Source organism: Parus major, chromosome 4 (genome assembly GCF_001522545.3).
Source record: "Parus major isolate Abel chromosome 4, Parus_major1.1, whole genome shotgun sequence".
NCBI classification, from domain to species: domain Eukaryota; kingdom Metazoa; phylum Chordata; class Aves; order Passeriformes; family Paridae; genus Parus; species Parus major.
The window spans coordinates 26,391,942-26,410,233 of NC_031771.1; the positions used below are offsets into that span (position 1 = coordinate 26,391,942).

The window sequence follows — 18,292 nt, forward strand, 5'->3', positions numbered from 1 at the left end:
CCTGGCAAACAGGAGAGGAACAGGCAGAATCCCAAATTTGGTGATATTTATTTTCTAACCACTTTGTTCTTTGATCACATTTGTTAATGCTGAAAATCTGTTGTAACTCAATGCTGAAGTCTATTCAGGGAGTGCTCTCTGTACATGAAAATGACACAAAATTAAATATGTACCTTACCATTGGGCATGAGGAAGGGCTTTAGAGAGAACTGTCATGTACATGTTGTGCATAAATCCACCCAATTAGAGCATGTTAAAACAACTACCATTATGTTCTTTATTTTTTGTTGTCTTGCCTTCTTTACTTGTAGGCCATCCTCTTCCTCCTTCACAGGCAGAAAAATATAGCCTGTATTTTCTACTGTTTTTCTTAGCTGCAAAACCACCGTGTTTCCCAAAATAGAGAACTAAACCTTGCAGATGAAGTATGCAGAGAAAAACCAGCACACATTATCTTCATTTGTGTGTGTACTGACAAACTTATGCATGTGTCACCACCTGCTGCTATGTGCATTTCAATCAGGCTGCCACAAGTTGTTCAGCTTTAGTGTTTGGAAGCCAAGCTGCTGGTGGAACAACCTTAGGAGGAGCATATGTACAGTTGTTAGTTCTTATCATTTGGCAAACTGTAGTGCTCCAATTCCTAGGCAAAGCTTAGTTCTCCTGTGAAGGAAATGCCATAGGTTTAGAACCATTTACCCTCAAAGTGACTGGGACATTTAGATGGGAACTCCTGTTGTATGGAATGTGAGTCTCCCAGGAGAACACTTAGTTTACACCAGATCAGAGGTCTTTCCTGTGATCTTCAGTTTCTGAGTTCCTTTTCACAGCAGCAGCTTCACTGCTGGTATTTAGAAGGATGAAATATTGCGACTGCGTGGTTGAGACTGTGTGTGTTGCATTGCTGTGACTGCTTAGAAGAGTGAAACATGCAATTTCATGATGCCATATGCTACTGCCAAAATTGGTAGTCCTGGATGATGGTCTCTTGTGGCCCCCTTTTTTGGTAGCTCCTGCACTCAGTCACGTAGTCAGATGGACCAAGCAAAGGATCCATCTGGAACAAATTGGCTTTTTCCTTTTCCTAGGTTAATTTTCAGTTCACAGATGTGATGGCTGGCCATCTCAAAAATGAGTACTAAGGCACCAGGAGAGACGAGGAACACCTGCACAGAGGCAGGGCAGCATTAACCTTTCTAAGGTTAGGTGGGACGGACTGACTGGAGTTAATCATGAAACCACACCCCATGGGAATCTTTTCAGGTTGCAAATAAGAAGAAATATGCTTATCTCTCTCCTAATTTTCAGTGTCTACTCTGGAAAGATATCCTGAACAGGCAGGTCTTGTTTGATAGCCCATTTGCACCTCATGTAAAGCATCCACTTTTGCAGCATGTTGTGGCTAATCTGTGGGCCACTCCTTCCCCTTTGATAAAGATTCTCCATATGTGCTATTTTTAGGTTATCCATTGATAGTGTAGAAGCAGAGCTCCACTCACTGTCTGTCAAGACAAGATCTGTTAAGGACAGCATCCGACGAGACCCAAAACTCTTTCACCAGATGGAAAACTTTCTCCAGGTTTGTAGCATATCCGTGTTAATGTGTTGCTGTCGCCCGAATGCAGCAGCATTCCTCAGCTGAATGTCTGTCATTTGTGCGGACCTGTTAATAAACAGAAGCACTGTTTCAATACGCCCTGCCTGTCAGTGGTACAAAGGTGTTCCAGCCTCATGCTGTTTGTCAAGTAAGAGTGTTGGAAGGGCTGTGTTTTTACAGGGAGGGAGTTGAGTGTACATTGCCCAAGGCTTGTTAGGCAAGCATGTTTAGTGCGTGCAAAGTTGCTGATGAAGATCAGTAGTTAAAATATAAGACAATTTAGAGTGGTCTCTGGTTTTGGACTTTGCAGCTGCCCAAAATATAATGTCTGCATGTTATGTTATTCTGGAGCAAGTCAGTTTTAGCTGAGGGTGTGCTGTGCATATGAATCTTGATTGCTGGGTGACTGATTGTTAGAAGGTGGAAGGTTAAGGGACTCTTTCCTCTACTAATTTACCCCTAACACAGTATTTTATTCAGAGCCATACCATTTTATCTGTGTGGGTTCACTTTTTTTTTAAATTTTATTAAGTACTGCAGTGACTTCACAGGCCTGGATGTATATAGCACTTACACTGGAAGCAGAGTTCTTGGTATTTTCTGAGTATGTGATGATACCTCAAGAAACACATACTTCAATTAAATTATTTTTTTCTGTTTCACACTAAAGGTAATTATTACAAGTAAGAAGGCAGGTGTTGATCTGGAACTTAACCTGCCCTGATCTTCAACTTGCAAATGTAGTTAATAGTCCCTGTAGTTTTTCAGGAGATGAAAAGCTGATGAAGAAAGGGGCAGGTTAAGATAGAAATGCCTGTCCTCATTCATTCTGAATTGTTGGCTTTTATCCATTGCACCCAGACTCTTTAATGTTATGTTTTAACATGTTTGGGATTTTTAAAAATTTAGTAGGTGGTTTTATGTAACTCTACAACCTTGTTTAGGCCACATTCCAAAAGAAATGTTAGGGAAAAAATAATTTTACAAATGCATACCTTACATAAACACTTCCGGATTTTGTTTCTAAATTACAGGTGATAACCAAGTTGATCTTAAAGTCAGCTTTGATTATTTCACCCTTGTGAATAAATTCCTGAAATATGTGGGAGGAACTATTTTGATGTATGCTTTTATCAGTTGTCCAGTTTATCTTCAGTCCAGGTTTTATTGGGGGCTTTTTTTTTTCCCCCTCTGTTTTTTTTTCTTAAGACTAGCAAGTCATATTTGTTCCTATCCTAATGGTATAATTTCCATGTAATTCCTGAAAGCAGGTTTGGATTAAGTGGTCACCAGTGCCTCCAGCTGCATTTTACCACCCCAATGCTACATTATGAAAAATATTTAGGTGACTACAAGTTAGAGATTTGTCTGAAAAATTAACTTCTCAGGTTACTTTGAGCTACAGGTGGTGTCAGATGTGGGATTGTGCAAGAATAGAAGTGGATAGCTGGTGATGCAAATAGAGGAGACAGGGCGCCTGATCAAAGTGTTTTAAGCAGTTCTGCTGCTCAACATTTAATCACAGCCTTATCCTCTTCCTCCTGAATCTTTTTCCACTAAACTACTCCCATCCTGTCTGTATTGCCCTACACTTATGATTCAAAGTGCTGCTTTATGGGAATATTTTCTGGATGTCTTAAAATATATTTATATTCAGTGGTTCCTTATCTTTCAAGCATGAAAATGTTTTTTATTGTGGTCTAGGGTCACCTTTGGAAGGAATTGATTTTGTGATGTATATCCTTGACTCAGTTCACGTGTGCTTTTGGAAAAGTGGGGAGAAGGAATTAATCCTTTATGCTTGTTGAAGGTTGAAGGGGAAATGGGAAAACAAGGAATGAGGAGCTTTTAAGGAGCTCCCAAGAGGTCTGTCAGTGTTCTAGTGGTCTTTGATTTTACTCATCTAAAAATTAAAGCTGTAAGTTTGTTCAAGGGCTTTTGAGCTTTTTCCTGGTTTCCATGCTAGTTGCTAGAATGTACATTTTGACTGATCCATTTTTCCTGACCTTCTTTACTCAGTTTGCTAAAATGGTATGTTTCCTTTTGTTAGTATGAGTTCTCCTTCAAAATGTTAATTTCCTGGGCTCTGTAAGAACTTATAGGTTGGAACATGAATTTCATAAGTTCCTAATATATACATGACCTATTGTGACTTTAATTTCTGTCTGGTTCATGTGTGTATGGTTTTTGCTACAGTTTGCTGTAAGGCATCTAAAGGAGCTTGAACACCAGAAACGAGAATTGCAAAAGGAGGGAAATGCTCTCATTGACTTTTTCTGTGAAGATAAAGAAACTATGAAGTTGGATGAATGTTTCCAGATATTTAGGGACTTCTGCATAAGATTCAACACGGCTGTTAAGGTAAGAGCACTTAAAGAGGTTCTCACACTTTTGAAGTGGATATTGGCTCACGTGAATGAAGTCGGTTTTTCTACTTAAGGGAAGGAGCATTTTGTACCTTGTAGTATTTGATCTGTTTGCTCAAATGGCTGCAGAAAACTGCTCCTGTAAGCATTCCTTGCCAGAAGCCAGGTGGGAAATGGCCATTGTGAGCAGCCCTGCTGCTCTGCATCTTCTGTTTCAGGTGGGATGATACATCAGGGTTGTTCATTGGCCCGCAGGCCAATTGTTCATTGGCAAGTGGGCACCTCCCTTTTCTTCCGGTGAGCAGGCTGGTGACTGCTAAGCTGAGCTGTGAGACAGATTGCACAGACTTCCTGACTATGGCTTGCTGTTCAGGTTTTGGCCTGGTACTGTTGGATTGTTGGAAAGGCCTTGAGGTGTGGCACGCCATTCCTTGGATGTACCTGCCTGAATCCGCACTAGCTCGGGCTCTCCACTGCCCTCCTTTACATGGCTAGAGGCGCTTTAGCAAGTAAAGTAAGGGCTATGTATTCTACTTTGTCCTTTCAAAGGATTTTTGTGGGTGAGAACTTAAGAAGTGAAACAGGCCTATGGCAGCAAGATACCTTATCCCCAGTGTGAACATTCATTCACCAAGTACCCTGAATTTGTCCTGTATAATTCAGGAAATGTGATAAGATGGAGGAACACTATTGGAGTTGGTTACAGTTTTGGTTCAGCAAAGTCTGTCTATTGTTACAGTTATTTCTTAGGTCTTTATAAAGAGCATGAATTAGTTGGATCAGTGCCCTTTTGCAATCTTCACTTGTCAGCTCTTTGGATAAAAGCTTTTGTTCAGAAAGAACAGTCTCAATTTGGAGTGAGCTGACAGGATATTCAGCTAATGTGCCTGTTGTACCATTAGTTTACCTAACATTTACCACCCAGGACAACACATGGTGACATGAGGGTGAAGACTGCACAAATGTGTAGAACCAAGTGGTGATAGCTGTTGCAGTCAGCTGTTTAGCAAGAGGTGACTTCATTCATATATGTTCAAATATTGGGGATTGAGGATTTCATTCATAGTCACATATTACAAGTGCTTGTTGGATAGCTATGACTTTTGGGGTCCTCTGTAGTAAGCAGCTAAAAAGAATGCCAAATGTCTAAAAAATGACAAATTGGACTCTTGCTTGCAAATTTTGAGAAGATTTGCTTGTTAACTGTGGATTGACTGTTGTTCCTACAAAATTAGCAGAACAATTTAGAATAAAAATGGCAGTTCTGACAAAAGAATGTGATGTGTAGACAGCACATCCAACAGTCAAAGAAGATGGCGTGTACCACAATGGCCATGTTACACATATTTCAAATACTTCAACACTTTTTGCAGTTTTTTGACATGTCTAACTATATGCTTGAAATAGATTTTTCATCTGAGTAAAATCTTTTAAAACACATTCTGTGCGAGGTTTAAATACTCTTTTTCTAATATGGAATATGGTATTAATACCTGCAGCTATTTTTAACCATTTCTCTTCACAATGGTATATTTAAAGTTCAGCTTTAGCATTTGGCAAGAATTCATTCTGTAATTCCATACCTTTGAAAGAAAGCTTCCTGCCAAACATTTACTGAAATGCACGTTTTTTCTTTTTCCTTTCTTAGATGTTCAGGTATCTTAGGTCTCTAATGCATCCTGTCTTTCAGAGCCCAGTGTAGTCTCAAATCTGCTTTAAGAGGTGTAGATTAATCCATTAATCACAAAGCATTAGGCTTTTGTTTACTGAAAGCTTTCAGGTGACTTTTTCTAGTGGTGCAGCTCTTCTGTTGTCACAACAACAGGAAGATTAAACTACACAGAGCTTTAGACAAATAAAGGTGGTTTTTTTAAACAGTGTGTCATTGATTAGACCAGATTTAGCAGCATGCTGGAAAATAATGTCATTTTTGAAATCCTCAGTTAAGACTAGCCTCTTCCTTCTTTTGCTACAGCTGTACTGTCTGCAGCAAGCCAAGTTCTTCGTTTCAGAAAGGAACCCAGAAAGTTCAACCAAAGGTGTAGTTAGATTAAATCTGAAGCCTAGAGGTAACAGCTAAAATGCTGATATTCACAGTAAATCACTGCTAATTATTTTAGTAAAAAGGTGTTTACTGTGTTGTCTTTCAAATTCAATCTACCTCTTCTATGGCTTCCTGAACAAAAATCCCTCAGCTTAGCTGCCAAAATCTCCATCCTACCCTGGGCAATCTCAGTACTACAGTTGCCAGTTTTTGAAACCAACAGTGATTATGAGATCCAAACTTGGAGTAAGACATTGATTGATGGTGCTTGAGTGGTGTCAGTTGATGTCTAAGTGTTGTGAGGCATTGTGTTAGCTTTTGTATTTGCTTTCATGTGCAATTAAGCAATGCCTTTTTGCAAAGTTTTCAGTCTGTAATGTTAGAGGAAGGTATCACTGTATAGAAATTGGACTTGCTGAGGAGCAATTGCACTTGTAGTAAGGTAGGAAAAAACACATTGGCTTTGTACTGGTCAGACAAGTTTGTCTTAAAATATGAGTGTGATCTTTTAGACACCTGATAAGTCTGCCACCTTTAAACTTAGTGAGGACTTGATGCTCTCCATCTTACATCTGGAACTCTTGGGCACTGGAAAGGCTCCCCAGGAAAGAGGCACCAAGCCTGCCAGAGCTCAAGAATCATTTGGACAGTGCTGTCAGGCACATGGTGTGACTCTTGGGGATGGTTCCGTGCAGGGTCAGGGGTTGAATTCAGTGATCCCTGTGGGTCCCTTCCAACTCAGCATGTTCTGTGGTTCTAAGATGTGACATCTGCTTGGGTTTGATGGGTCAATTTGTTGGTCTTTGCAAGGTCTGGTGCATTTTTTTTGAATATGTTGACCGGATGGATGTGTCATGCCATTAGTTACGCAGGGAGCTGCTCTCCGTAGGGTTAATGGTTGCAGGCTGTGGCTGCCACGGTGATTCCATGTATGTGTATGTATTGGAGGCTGGGAGAGGGTGACAGCAGTAGGAGCTATTTTTTATGGGAAGAAATAAAGGGAGAAAGGAGTGTGGCTTGTTGTAACGCATAGGACACTGTCCTCTGAGACATGTATTTGTTATTTTCCTCCTTCAGGAGAACAGGGAACGAGAGATCCAGGAACTTCATAGTCTGCAGAGGCGAAAGGAGCTGGAGGAGAAGCGTCGATCCTGGGCAGCTGGAGAGCTTGGGAGCTTTGGGCGGAGCAGCAGTGAAAATGATGTAGAGATGTTGGCTAAAAACGGACTTGGAGAATTTCTTCCCTTCTTGCAGCAGAGGCCTCAAAGCCCTTTGTACAGAAACACAAATTCCAGACGCTCTCGACTTTCTTTGGGGGTGACTGCGGACAGGGAGTTGCAGAGTTTCCTGGAAATCTCAAAAGACGAGGATCCAAACAAGTTTAACAGTCTTCCCCGTGCAAACACCCGACAAGCAAGACCAAACGTAGCCTGGACGGAATCCAAAGAAACAAGAGATCTCAACTTAAATACCTTGCACTTGCAGCAGCAGTCTGAAATGGAAGTGAAAAGTGGTGGCCCCGTGCAGGTGCCTCCAGCTCAGCCCAGTCGCCTCAGCGGCTCAGCCGGTCCTGGTGCCCATTACTCACAGAGGAACACCGAATACAACTTGCACAATTCCAACGTGTCCTGCGAGGAGTCCACAGATATAAATGCTCTGGCCCTTGCAATTGAGGAGCGTGAACTTGTTAAAGGGTTACGTAAGTTTGATATCCAAGGAGCAAAGCCTGCAGAAGATGCACCTTTAATATATTTAGAAGATGCTGGTGGGACAGACCTGGAGACTCTAGATGATCTAAGTTTTCATTCCCTGAGCACTGCCGATGATGAGCTGCCTCCAGCTTGCAGAAGTTCCAGAGAGGCCCACGACCATCAGGCCAAGGTGGTGGGTTGCAAGAATGAAGCTTTAGAGCCCAGCAGCAGCAGCCCTATGTCTATGGATACAAGTGTTTCAGGAAGTAGGGAAGATGGGCCAGTGTACTACATGTCAGATACCACCACTGATTGTTCTTTGACATTGGACTCTGAAGAGGGAAATGATTTTAAATCAGCAGGCAACGAAATAGGAAGTGAGGCTGGCAAAGCATGCTCTTCTGGCAGTGAAGCTCAACACAAGGCTAGATCTTTCTTCTCAAACCTGAATTCCACCTCTGAGAAGGACATGTCTCTTCACACTTCTCCCAATGATAAGGATGAAGCCGATAATAAGCACACCCTTCCTAAAGAAAAACCCATAAAAAATAAAGATCTAGTAGGACCAAAGACAAACTCTCTAAAAGATCGATCTCCAAGTTCCGCAAAATCCAGTGGCACTCGCCCTAGCCACACGGCTCCTTCCAGACCTGTCAGAACATTGAATGCCTCTGAGAATGAAAGTATGAGGAAAGTGGTGCCTATTTCTCGGTCAAACAGGGCACCCAGCACCATGAAAAAGCCAGAAGCCAAGCCAGCCCTTCGTGAGAGCAGCACGGTGGAAAGTCGGCCGTCGCATCGCAGCTCTGTCCGAGGCACAACAGACACGCTGCCAAGGAGTCCCTACAGGCACAGCATGTCAGTGGAAGAGCCAAAGTTACGAAGGGGCACTGTCACTTCAAGCAGTGCTCATTTTGAGAGGGACAGAGTCGCTCTCAAGAAGCCAAGCTCTAAACCCATTAGGAGTAATGTCAAATCAAAGACAGATGAAACAAAGATGTGTCGCTCCACTGTAAAACCCCAGACCCCCTCAGATGAAACCAAGGTTGCCACAATCAGTACTCCTAAAGCACCACCTGCTGTCCCAAACTTTGCGAGGAATACAGTGGCCTCTTCTTCAAAGCGTGCAAAAGTGGATCTATCCAGCTCATCCAGACCTCCACCCATCACAAGGTCTGTGTCCCAGAGGCTGCCTAAAGTGAAGCCAGCAGCAACCTCTGATGATCCAAATCCAAAGGAGAACAGCGTGAGTACCTTAAAGAGAGCAAGTAGTGCCAGAGTGGTTGGGAGAAGCATCCTGCAGGGAGAAGCTGTCAGCACGAAAGCAGAGCCTGCACCAAAGGAACAGGGAACAGTGGAAAAGGCATCTCTTAAACTGAAGGATGCAAACCGAACCACAATTGGTAAAATACTGAAGCCATTGTTGAAATAAGGGAGAGGGTTTTTTTTAACCTTGGAATGTGAACACTTGTCCAAGCACTGGATATCTGTGTAGTGAAATTCCTTAAAACAGTAACCTTACCAATACATGGCATCATGTGCTTATTGAAGTACAGCACACTGTTGGAAAAGGGCAAGTAGCTGTATTCTGGTCTAAATCCTTTTTTTTATGAATTTGAATGTATTTAAAGCTACTGTGATGGAATGGGAGCAGAACAGCAAATCTTCACATTTGTGATAACAAAATGTTACTAAACGCCAAAAAGTTTTAAGAAGTTTTAACTACGAGATGAAACATTTTGTGACAGAAAACATGGATTAAGGCCAGTTTCTTTGTGTACATAAGATTCTTCCTAGGACTCAAGCCTTTGTGCTTGTTGGTTTCTTATTTGATGTCAAAATGAATCCTGTGGAACAGTACTGAAATGAACTTAGGTGATTGTGCTTTCCATTGTTTTCAATTCCTTGGATTAGGGAGCTCTTCTTGCCTGTTGCAAAGTCCATTGCTGGCAATTGGACAGACTGGGAACTGCTGACCAAAAAATTGTAAAACAAGACGTTTGCTGTTTGTGGCTGTCTTTAACCTCCCTGAAGAATTTATAGCATGTTTTATGAATGTGTATGTGTGTCTGAGGAAGGCTTTCTGCTGGGCAGGAGGCTCGTTCTCCAAGAATGTGGCAGCATTGTCTTGCATGCACAAGTGGATATGGCTGGTGCTGCATTGGATAGCACAGCTGGAGGCTGTGCCTGTTGGAAGGACCATTGGCATGACAACTACTCCTGACTTGTTTTGATCACAAGCAAACCTGCCAGCTTTTGGTCATACAGAAGTGCCATATATTTATGATACGTATCAGGATGTTTGCAGTTCAGCTCTTGAAGGCTGCAATGTAGTGCCGAGCACTTTCGTACCATTCCATGTTTCCACTGGTTTGTATACTACCAAACTACTTGAATGTTGCAATGGCTCTGATTGAGCCATTAGTTTCCCTGCCTCCTCCTCCTCCTCCACTCCTCCTCCTTGTCAACAAGAATATTTAGCATGAAACACAGAGCTTACGCATGACAATGTTTTTGTAGAGTTCTTTGGTTGCTTCAAATGTGGTTTTTAATGTTTAAAGACTCTAAAGGAATTCAACCTAGCATTTGATAAGCTTTTTGCAAAGTAAAAACACCCCTTTTCTCCCGCAGATACAAATTTTAACTTCTGTCAGACTAAGATAAAGAGAATGAGAGAAAATTCATTCAGCATGTTGTGCATCTTCCCAAAAGAAATGTATTTAGGTGGGGAAAGTGCTGTTCTCCTAAGCATTTTATTTAAAGAATTGCCTTTTATTCACTTATGAATGAAGCCTCATTTAAGAGTGAAATAAAAACCAAAAGGGAAATCTCCTTGGACAAGTGACAGTGACATACTAGTGCTAGATCTGTTTGTCTGCTCTCTGTTTGTCTGCATCCCTCCGTGCTGGGAGAGCGTAATTCAGTGAGAATGAGCTCACATGCTTCTCACGGGCTGCTATCAGGGACAGCTAACTTTGAGGTTTCAATCTGGCAAGGGGCCTTTAGCTCCTCCCACATACCAGCCAATCTTGATGCAGACATCGTACCCAAACACCATGAAGTATTGCACAGGGCCTCTTGTTTGAGTCTGTCCCACAGGGAGAATTTATAGAGCCCGCTTTTATGCAAGGGCAAATACTTTGCTTTTTGGATAAGCTTTTTGGATACTGCCTCCATTGTGGGTTAGATACAAAAGCATCTCCCTTCTTATTTGTATCTGTGTGGACGTATGCGCATCTGCAAGAGCAGATGATTGACTTTTTTCCTGTTTTTTTTTAAGAAACCAACAAATTTTATTGGTAGCAAGCTTGAAAAATAATTTAAATGTGTTTGGAACATGTAAATAAATTTCTATAAATCCATGTAAAAGAAAACTGACTGTATTTAATGGAACATTTATACATTTCGGAGTAACTTGGTAGTTTAATAAAGTTCCCGTTTCCTGGGTGTGAGGTTTGTACTTTCTCCTTCCTGCTGCACTCTTGGCTTTGGTCCTGGAGATCTCAAGCAACTGAGCCTGGGTGGGTGACTGTGGGAAGGACTCTGCAGCAGAAATCATGGTGTTTGAAATCCTGGCTTTATTCTTACATTGAGACGTGATGTTGAACTTCAGTTTCTGAACATTTCAGGGTTGGGACTTTCTGCACTGGATTGGGTATAAATGGAAGGCATTAGATGGTAGATGCAGCACTTTGTGTACACACTGTATGTTGTGGCCAAGACAAATGTTCATGGCACTGGCAAGTCTGGATCTGTCGCTATCTTCATGCCTTTGAGCTTAGCACACTTTATTGAGAAATTCTGGTCTACAGCTCCCAGGACTGTGGAAATACAGAACAGTGTTTTGCAGGAGCAGGTGGTGACTTTTGCACTGCAATTGTGAATTTTTCAGTTTTGTCCCATTCTCCCATTATTTTTCCTTCTTTATTGCATACAAAAGAACATCTATTCAGCAGGAAAAAAGCAAAATCCAGGCAGCCTCCTTGTCCTCAGGGGACACTTCCTTCTCTGCTATGGAAATGATTTCTGGACTGGAATTGCTGCTTTTTGCAAACTTGTTTAGCCCCTGACTTTTCTAGTTTGGTGAGTGTCTCTCCCTGTTTGGAGTGGCAAGCACCTGCTGTCTGCCACTGCTGAGTGACAGCTGCTGGTGGAATCTACGTGGGAAACCCCTTCACCATCAAAAGGTGTGTCTCAAAAGTTTGGTTTTTTAAACTCCATTTTTATGTCAAAAGGGTTTATAATTACCAATTCATTATTTAAACTACCAGGTGTCAGAGACAGCGATGCCCTGTAGGTTAAATTTCCCATGTCATACAATTTTCCCGAAGGCTAGCAGGGCATGGCACTCACCTGGTTGCAGCTGGCTTTCAAGAAAGGATCCTGAGTCCTTGTCTCCTGCTTTGTTCTACTGAGTGGCTTCTGACTGTGACCAGGATGCATCAATCTCCTGGTCACTGCTGAGGTGGCAGTGAAATGGGGGACCCCAGGGGACCGACTGTGAGGGGAATCTGGAGCTGTGGAGCTGGTGAAGATTGATAGATAGAGCTGTGGGAGTTAGAGGTGCTGATTCATACTTGGAGGAATTTAATATTCACATCTCATGTGGGAACTGCATACAAATGAGGGGCTCAGTGGATCCCTCATTACAACAGCTCATTAAATTATCAAGAAAGACATGTAGAGTTCCCATCACACCTCCCACAGTGTACAAGCCTGGACTATGTCATTCAAAATAACCTGTCAGAATCTTTCTAATCTTAGGGTCCGTCTGTGTGGACGGATGCAGACAGCCACCCGCTGGCTCCTGCCTAACCCCTCCTGAGCCGGCTCCGTGCTGGAGGTGTTCCCTGGGCATTGACCCCGAGCCCCCAGCCCAGGGCTGGCACTGCACATCCTCCTGGGCTTGCTGCCTCTGGCTCGGCTGTGCTGCTCTGCCAGCGCTGCCCAGAGCCCCGGCTGCCCATCCCTGGCAAGGCTTGTCTGCTGCTGCGTGGGAGAGCGCACTCCCTGTGAGAGAGGCCCAGCTGAACACTGCTCCTTTCAGATTTGGCTGCACAGTGTTTTCCATTAACTTGATACATGCTGTTTACATCCTCCTGCTGCCAGTGCCAGAGATAACTGCCTTGGGAACAGCTCCCTACAGGTATTGTTAACAGCTGCTAGAAACAAGGGAGTTTGTTTTAGCCACGTCACTATCTAAATAGCCAAAAATACGTTACTTTTTTATTACTTGTAAGCTGATGTTAAAAGCTCTGTCGTGTTCTCCTGGTTGAAAGATGCATTCTGGAAATCTCGTATGCTGTTAAAACTGGCAGCTGACTAACTTGCACTTACCTGTGCAAGTCTGAAAGAAAGTGGCACTGAGGTGAAGGACACGTGAAGGTACTTGCTGCAAGGTGTGTGATTGGCACCACCAGCATCAAATACTTCCACTCAGAGAAAATTGTTTCAAGCCAGTGGTTGTTCCTTTCCATATAATTGGTTTCCATGTCTTTTCAGCCTGAAGGCTGAGGTTGCAGGATAGGCAGCTTGCTCTGCTTTAAAAAAAAGAAAACAAAACTTTTCCATCTGTAGCTGCTGATGTCCTTACTTTCAGCATTGAAGCACAATGAAATATGAGCAGGTTGTAGTGGTGGTGTTTATAGGGTGAGGTTGGCAGTGGCTGAGCAAAGGCTCAGCAAGGGTGGCCTTGTGTGTATGAAGGGGAGAGAGTTACATGAGTTTCTGAGACCGTTCACACCATCTGAAGCAGACAGACTCCCTTTGAACAGAGATGTGCCTCTTCTGCTTTTGATCAGGTCTGAACAATAGCTCCTTGTTTGTCCTGTTCTATCCTTACTTGTTGGGAAGAGGAGGAGGAAAAAAGCAAGAAACTTTGATGCTTCCTCGTGGGTCAAGTGGAGCAAAGATATAAACTCTACCTACTTTGGTTTCTGTCTTTTTTAAACAATAGGACTTTGACTCATAGATAGAGCAGTTAGCTTCAGATAACTCTGTGTGCACTGGGCCAGCAGATACTTTCAGTGGCTGCAGTGATCCAGCAGCAAAATAACGATAAAAGCAAGAGCTCTTTTTAGCTCTAGACTACATCCCAGTGATTGTTTCCTCCTCTCTGGAAACAAATCCTAGCAACTGAACCCAGACAGTGTTCATTTGGGCACCCAAGAGGAGTTGGCTAGAGAATATTTAATTCTGCTTACAAATAATTGTTTGCAATTCATTTTATTTCCCTTTATTCATCCATTTCTTTTTCATTAGAAGTAAAAAGGTGACCTTCAAGAGAGAGCAGTAAAGCAGGGCTGAGGGATACAAAGCTACTATCACCTTCACTTCCCTGGTGCTTGCTCCTCATGGTCCTTTTCTGTAGGTTTGGGGAAACATTAATTGACCCTCTATGTGCACTTTCGATAGTTTCCTCAAAAGAGTCCGATTTTCCATCTTTCAGGTGGGTTAACACAAGTTGTGGGAAGAAACTAAATATATATGTAAGGTGGATATGTGCTCAATTGGTGCTAGGAATTACTGAAGCCCAGTAACTGGTGTGCTTCGTAGGGAAAAGTGCATAAGGAAGAAAGTGACAACAACAAATGGGCACAAGTGGAGACGAGTTCAAAACCCGTACAGGTCCCTTTCTGTCTGCTGTTTCTAGCAACTCTAGGTTTAAACCACAGTCTGCAGGAGAAACCAGAACTCCCCTGTGCCTGATCCCACTGAATCACTGCAGAAAGCAATTGCCTGAGAAATGCTGGATTCGCTTGAGTTCTGGGGCTGAAAATAGGACACGTTGCTAACTTCATGTTTTAGTTTCTGGTGTTTCTCACGCAGCATTTTAAACTGATTCAGATGTATTCCCTATGCAAATCTTTAATCCCTGCTGTTAGGAAGAAAAATGGGTGTAAATGTGGTTTTGATTTTTCCCCACCCTTTTACAGCTGTATTTGCCCCTATACATCCCATGACTGCTTCCTCCCACTCCTGTTTCCTCCATATAATCTTCCATTTTCCTCTAAAGTTGTCCATCATCCATTAATAATTCATCTCTCTCTTAATCTTATTTTCACGTGGCAGGCTTTCTGTACTCTTCCATTTGCTTCATCCTGCTTTCTGTCTGTTTCTTGATTCCAGTGGCTGTTTTGCTCCATCGCTTTCTTCTTTCTGCCAATGTGAGTCCTTCCCAAACGTCTGTCTGCAAAATCTGCAAACTGAGACTTTTTGCTGCCAGCTTCCAGTTAGGTGTAGGAATAGAGGAACCAAATGAACTCAGGCTTTTAAGGCTTGCATGTCTGTATTTTGCAGCTTTGCCTTGTTACTGCAAGGGAGTCGCTGGGGGAGGCTGTTACTGAGAAGTGCATCTTTGCGTCTTTTCTATGGGAATGTCGCTCACCCCCTAGGCCGAGCAGCTTATGAGGGAGCTGAGAATCTGAGCACATGGGGTGATTTTGCAGAGGTGGGTGAGGAAAGCCTGTTCAAATAAAGGTGTGACTAATTTAGCTTTGCGGTGTCTAAAAAGCCCTAATGAAAGACTGTCGACGACAGCTTCAAAAGCCATTTGGTGAAGTGATTTCTAACCCCACCCATAGTTTTGGTACCAAAAGCAAATACTTTTGTGCTGTCAGTTTGGTGCTGCTTCCCTGTGCATCAGAGCAAAATAATTGTATTACTGTTTCTTAAATTTGCACGTAGCTTTTCATGGTAAAGCTCCAGGATATTTTGTGTTTCTCTGATAGGGTAAGGACAACAACCTTTTTATAGGAGCACATGAAAGCCCAAAGATAGCTCTTGAAGAACATATGCTCAATTTTCCTTCTGCTGAAAGTAACTAATCACTATGTGAAAGGGAGAGCACTTGGAACACAATAGTATATTCATACCATAAGCACTACTTATTGCTGCGAGTACTTGGTGCTCACGTGTGTTCTTTCCAAAAAGAACAGAATCCTGTTTAAGACAGTCTTTCCTCCCAGGAGGTTATAGCCTAAGCAATTGAATAATTGAGCTGAGAAGGCATCTGTAGAGGTCACTCAGCCCAGCTCCTGCTCCAAGAAGAGCTAACTTCACACATAAGTCGCTTTGCTGAGGGCCATAGGGTGTTGTTCTTAGCACAAAGTAGTTATAAGAGGGAGGAGTATGATTTCACTACTGAATGATTCTGAAGATGGGAAAACCCTAAGGAAAATGCTGGTCTTCTCTAGGCTGTGGCTTGAAAGCTGGGAATATATTGCAATTTTTAATGCTAGCCTGTCTGAGGTGGCTGATGGTGATGTGAAGTCAGTAAAGCAAGTAAAGACAGGATCTTGGCAAGAAATGTGAGACAAAATTCACAAGCAGCAGGCAGCCAACTGAATGCAAGAAACAAAGAAGTTTGTGGCTTGAGGGACACCAGAGGTAAAAAAGGGACACTGAAAACTGCAAAGGCTTGTAGGAACAGTGGGCACTTGTGGTTTGGATGAAGAAAGAGGGGTGGTGAGAGATGATCACTAGCCAGGCTGAGGATTAGTCCAGCACTGTTAACCTGAGCACAAACGAATGTGGACAGATGTGCAGTGCCAAAATCAGTCTGTGGGAAACTGAGGAACAATCCTTGTGAGCTCAACAGCTCAACCTTTCCTAGCATAGGTTTGCTTACCCTCTTCTTAAAGGAATTAAGGACCAAATAGAATAGTAAGTTAGTGTTCCCAATGACTAACTTGTGTCCTGCAGGATGGGATGCCTCTTTATGTGTACACTGTTAAGCAGCAAGTCTCCTGACAAACATGGTACTTCTGATGCTTGTTCTTTCTTACAGTGCAGCTTTATGAATGAAACCAGCACCCTTACACTTACAGTAGAGTTGCTGTGGTCATCCCAAGTAGTACAAATACTCTTATGGAGTGTGCAAAACAGCAGCTAACCAGGAAGACTAGAAATCTAGGAAATATTTTTTCATTGCTGCAAAGTACTGCCTGAGTTACCGTGAGGTATTTGATGCAATCTGTTGCCAGACTCGAAACTCAACTGGATGGAGCATGGGCTGGATCATCTAGCAGCTCCTGATGGTGATTTTAGTGGCCTCTGCAAAATATGAGACTGGTTCATACTCCAGTGGAGATGGTCCCATATCAGAATTTATGCTCTGAAGAATGCCATATTGAGTAAGGCAGCAAAGGAGATGGCAGTACAGAGAATATGAATTGCACAAGCCAAATCTTAACCCCTGCTCTCTCTCTGTGTACCTTGCACTAGGAATGTAGCCAATTTTCACTGACTACTTGGACCTACTAAACAATACAACCACCAAATCAGACCCTGCAAGACAATTTACAGATGAACTGCCAACTGAAGATATGGCACAGCGGCTGTGGGTGTGGTGTTAGAAAAGAAAGCTCTTTGAACAATTGTGAGGAATATCCCCGAAATCTTGGTCTGTTTCTCATCTGTGCAACAAGCAGAGGAGCAAGGTCACTAGGCACAGCCCTGTGGCTGTGAGGGCATAGAGGTTGTGTCCCCAGCCCTGCACAACGGCTGTATCTGAAATAATGTGAAATGTGGCATAAGCAAGCCATGGGAGAAGGGCATATGGAAATACAGCAGGAGATATTTTGTAATTGTAGAAGCAACCATATTAAATATTTAAAAAGGCCATAAAGCACAGATTTGCAAGAATGTGTAGCTTGAAAATTTAGCATGAGTTGGCAGTGGGGTCCATGACTAATCACAGAGGTCCATTGTATGATCGAGTTTAAACTCTTGTTTAATGAAAGTACTTCTCTGAATAAGTCTCATTTAAAGTACAGCAAATATCTCTGAATAAAATGTCCAGGCTTAATATACAACATTTTAAATGACAGAGAAATCACCCCAACCTTTGGTAAATAGTTTGAACATATAGTTTGAATCACGCTCTCTGTTTAAAACTGTCATAGAATTTCTAGCACAAATTAATCGGGGTGGAGTGTCTAATTGCTGGTAACTGGATCTGTTACAATGTTTTGTGCCAAACTGGCGAGCTCTTATTATCACATTTCTGCTTGATTAAGCCTTTGCAGGAAAGGAGTTGTGATTTCCCCCACTGAGGGTCCACAGCAGACCTGGGGCCAGCCAATGCTCCATGGACAGTACAGGGTGTGGAAACACTTGGGGGATGGAATCCCAATGTGCTCCTGCTGCCAAGCTGGGATGGGGGAACCTTGTTCCCAGCAGGCTGTGGTGGCTTTTGGAATTGGGGACATTGTTGCTGCTCAAAGGCACTGGCTCTTGGCCTCAGGCTGCTCCTCCCTGAGCTCCATGCTGTCAGAGGCTGCCATGGGATAGCAGCTCTGGCTGGCAGGATGCTGCCTGCCTGCTGGCCTCAGGAAGACCCACAGGAGGAATTTAGAAACCTGTTCAGCAAAGTTTGACAGCAAAATTAAGTGGAAGCTCTAGGAGGTTGGATCTGTGTTTCCTGCAGTGGTTTCCCAAAACCACTCTAGGTAACCCAAGTTCAGTCTCTGTTACATTAAAAACATGTCTAACAAAAGGGACTTGTTTCAGAAATACATGATAGTTGTGTTTAAAGGGTTATTTAAGGCATCCACTATCTGCCAATTAGATTCCTCATGCTTTTGGAAATCAC

General features: G+C 42.8%; 1 protein-coding gene across 1 annotated transcript in view; it reads left to right on the forward strand.

Moving 5' to 3' along the window:
• The window catches only part of FHDC1 (FH2 domain containing 1), a 36,953-nt gene extending 25,663 nt beyond the window's left edge, over positions 1-11,290 (forward strand). The window contains exons 10-12 of the mRNA XM_015625810.3: positions 1,462-1,579; positions 3,794-3,958; positions 7,085-11,290. Coding sequence (XP_015481296.1) covers positions 1,462-1,579; positions 3,794-3,958; positions 7,085-9,130 — 2,329 coding nt within the window. The 3' untranslated portion in view covers positions 9,131-11,290. The remainder of the gene's footprint in view (positions 1-1,461; positions 1,580-3,793; positions 3,959-7,084) is intronic.
• The last annotated feature ends 7,002 nt before the right edge of the window (positions 11,291-18,292 follow it).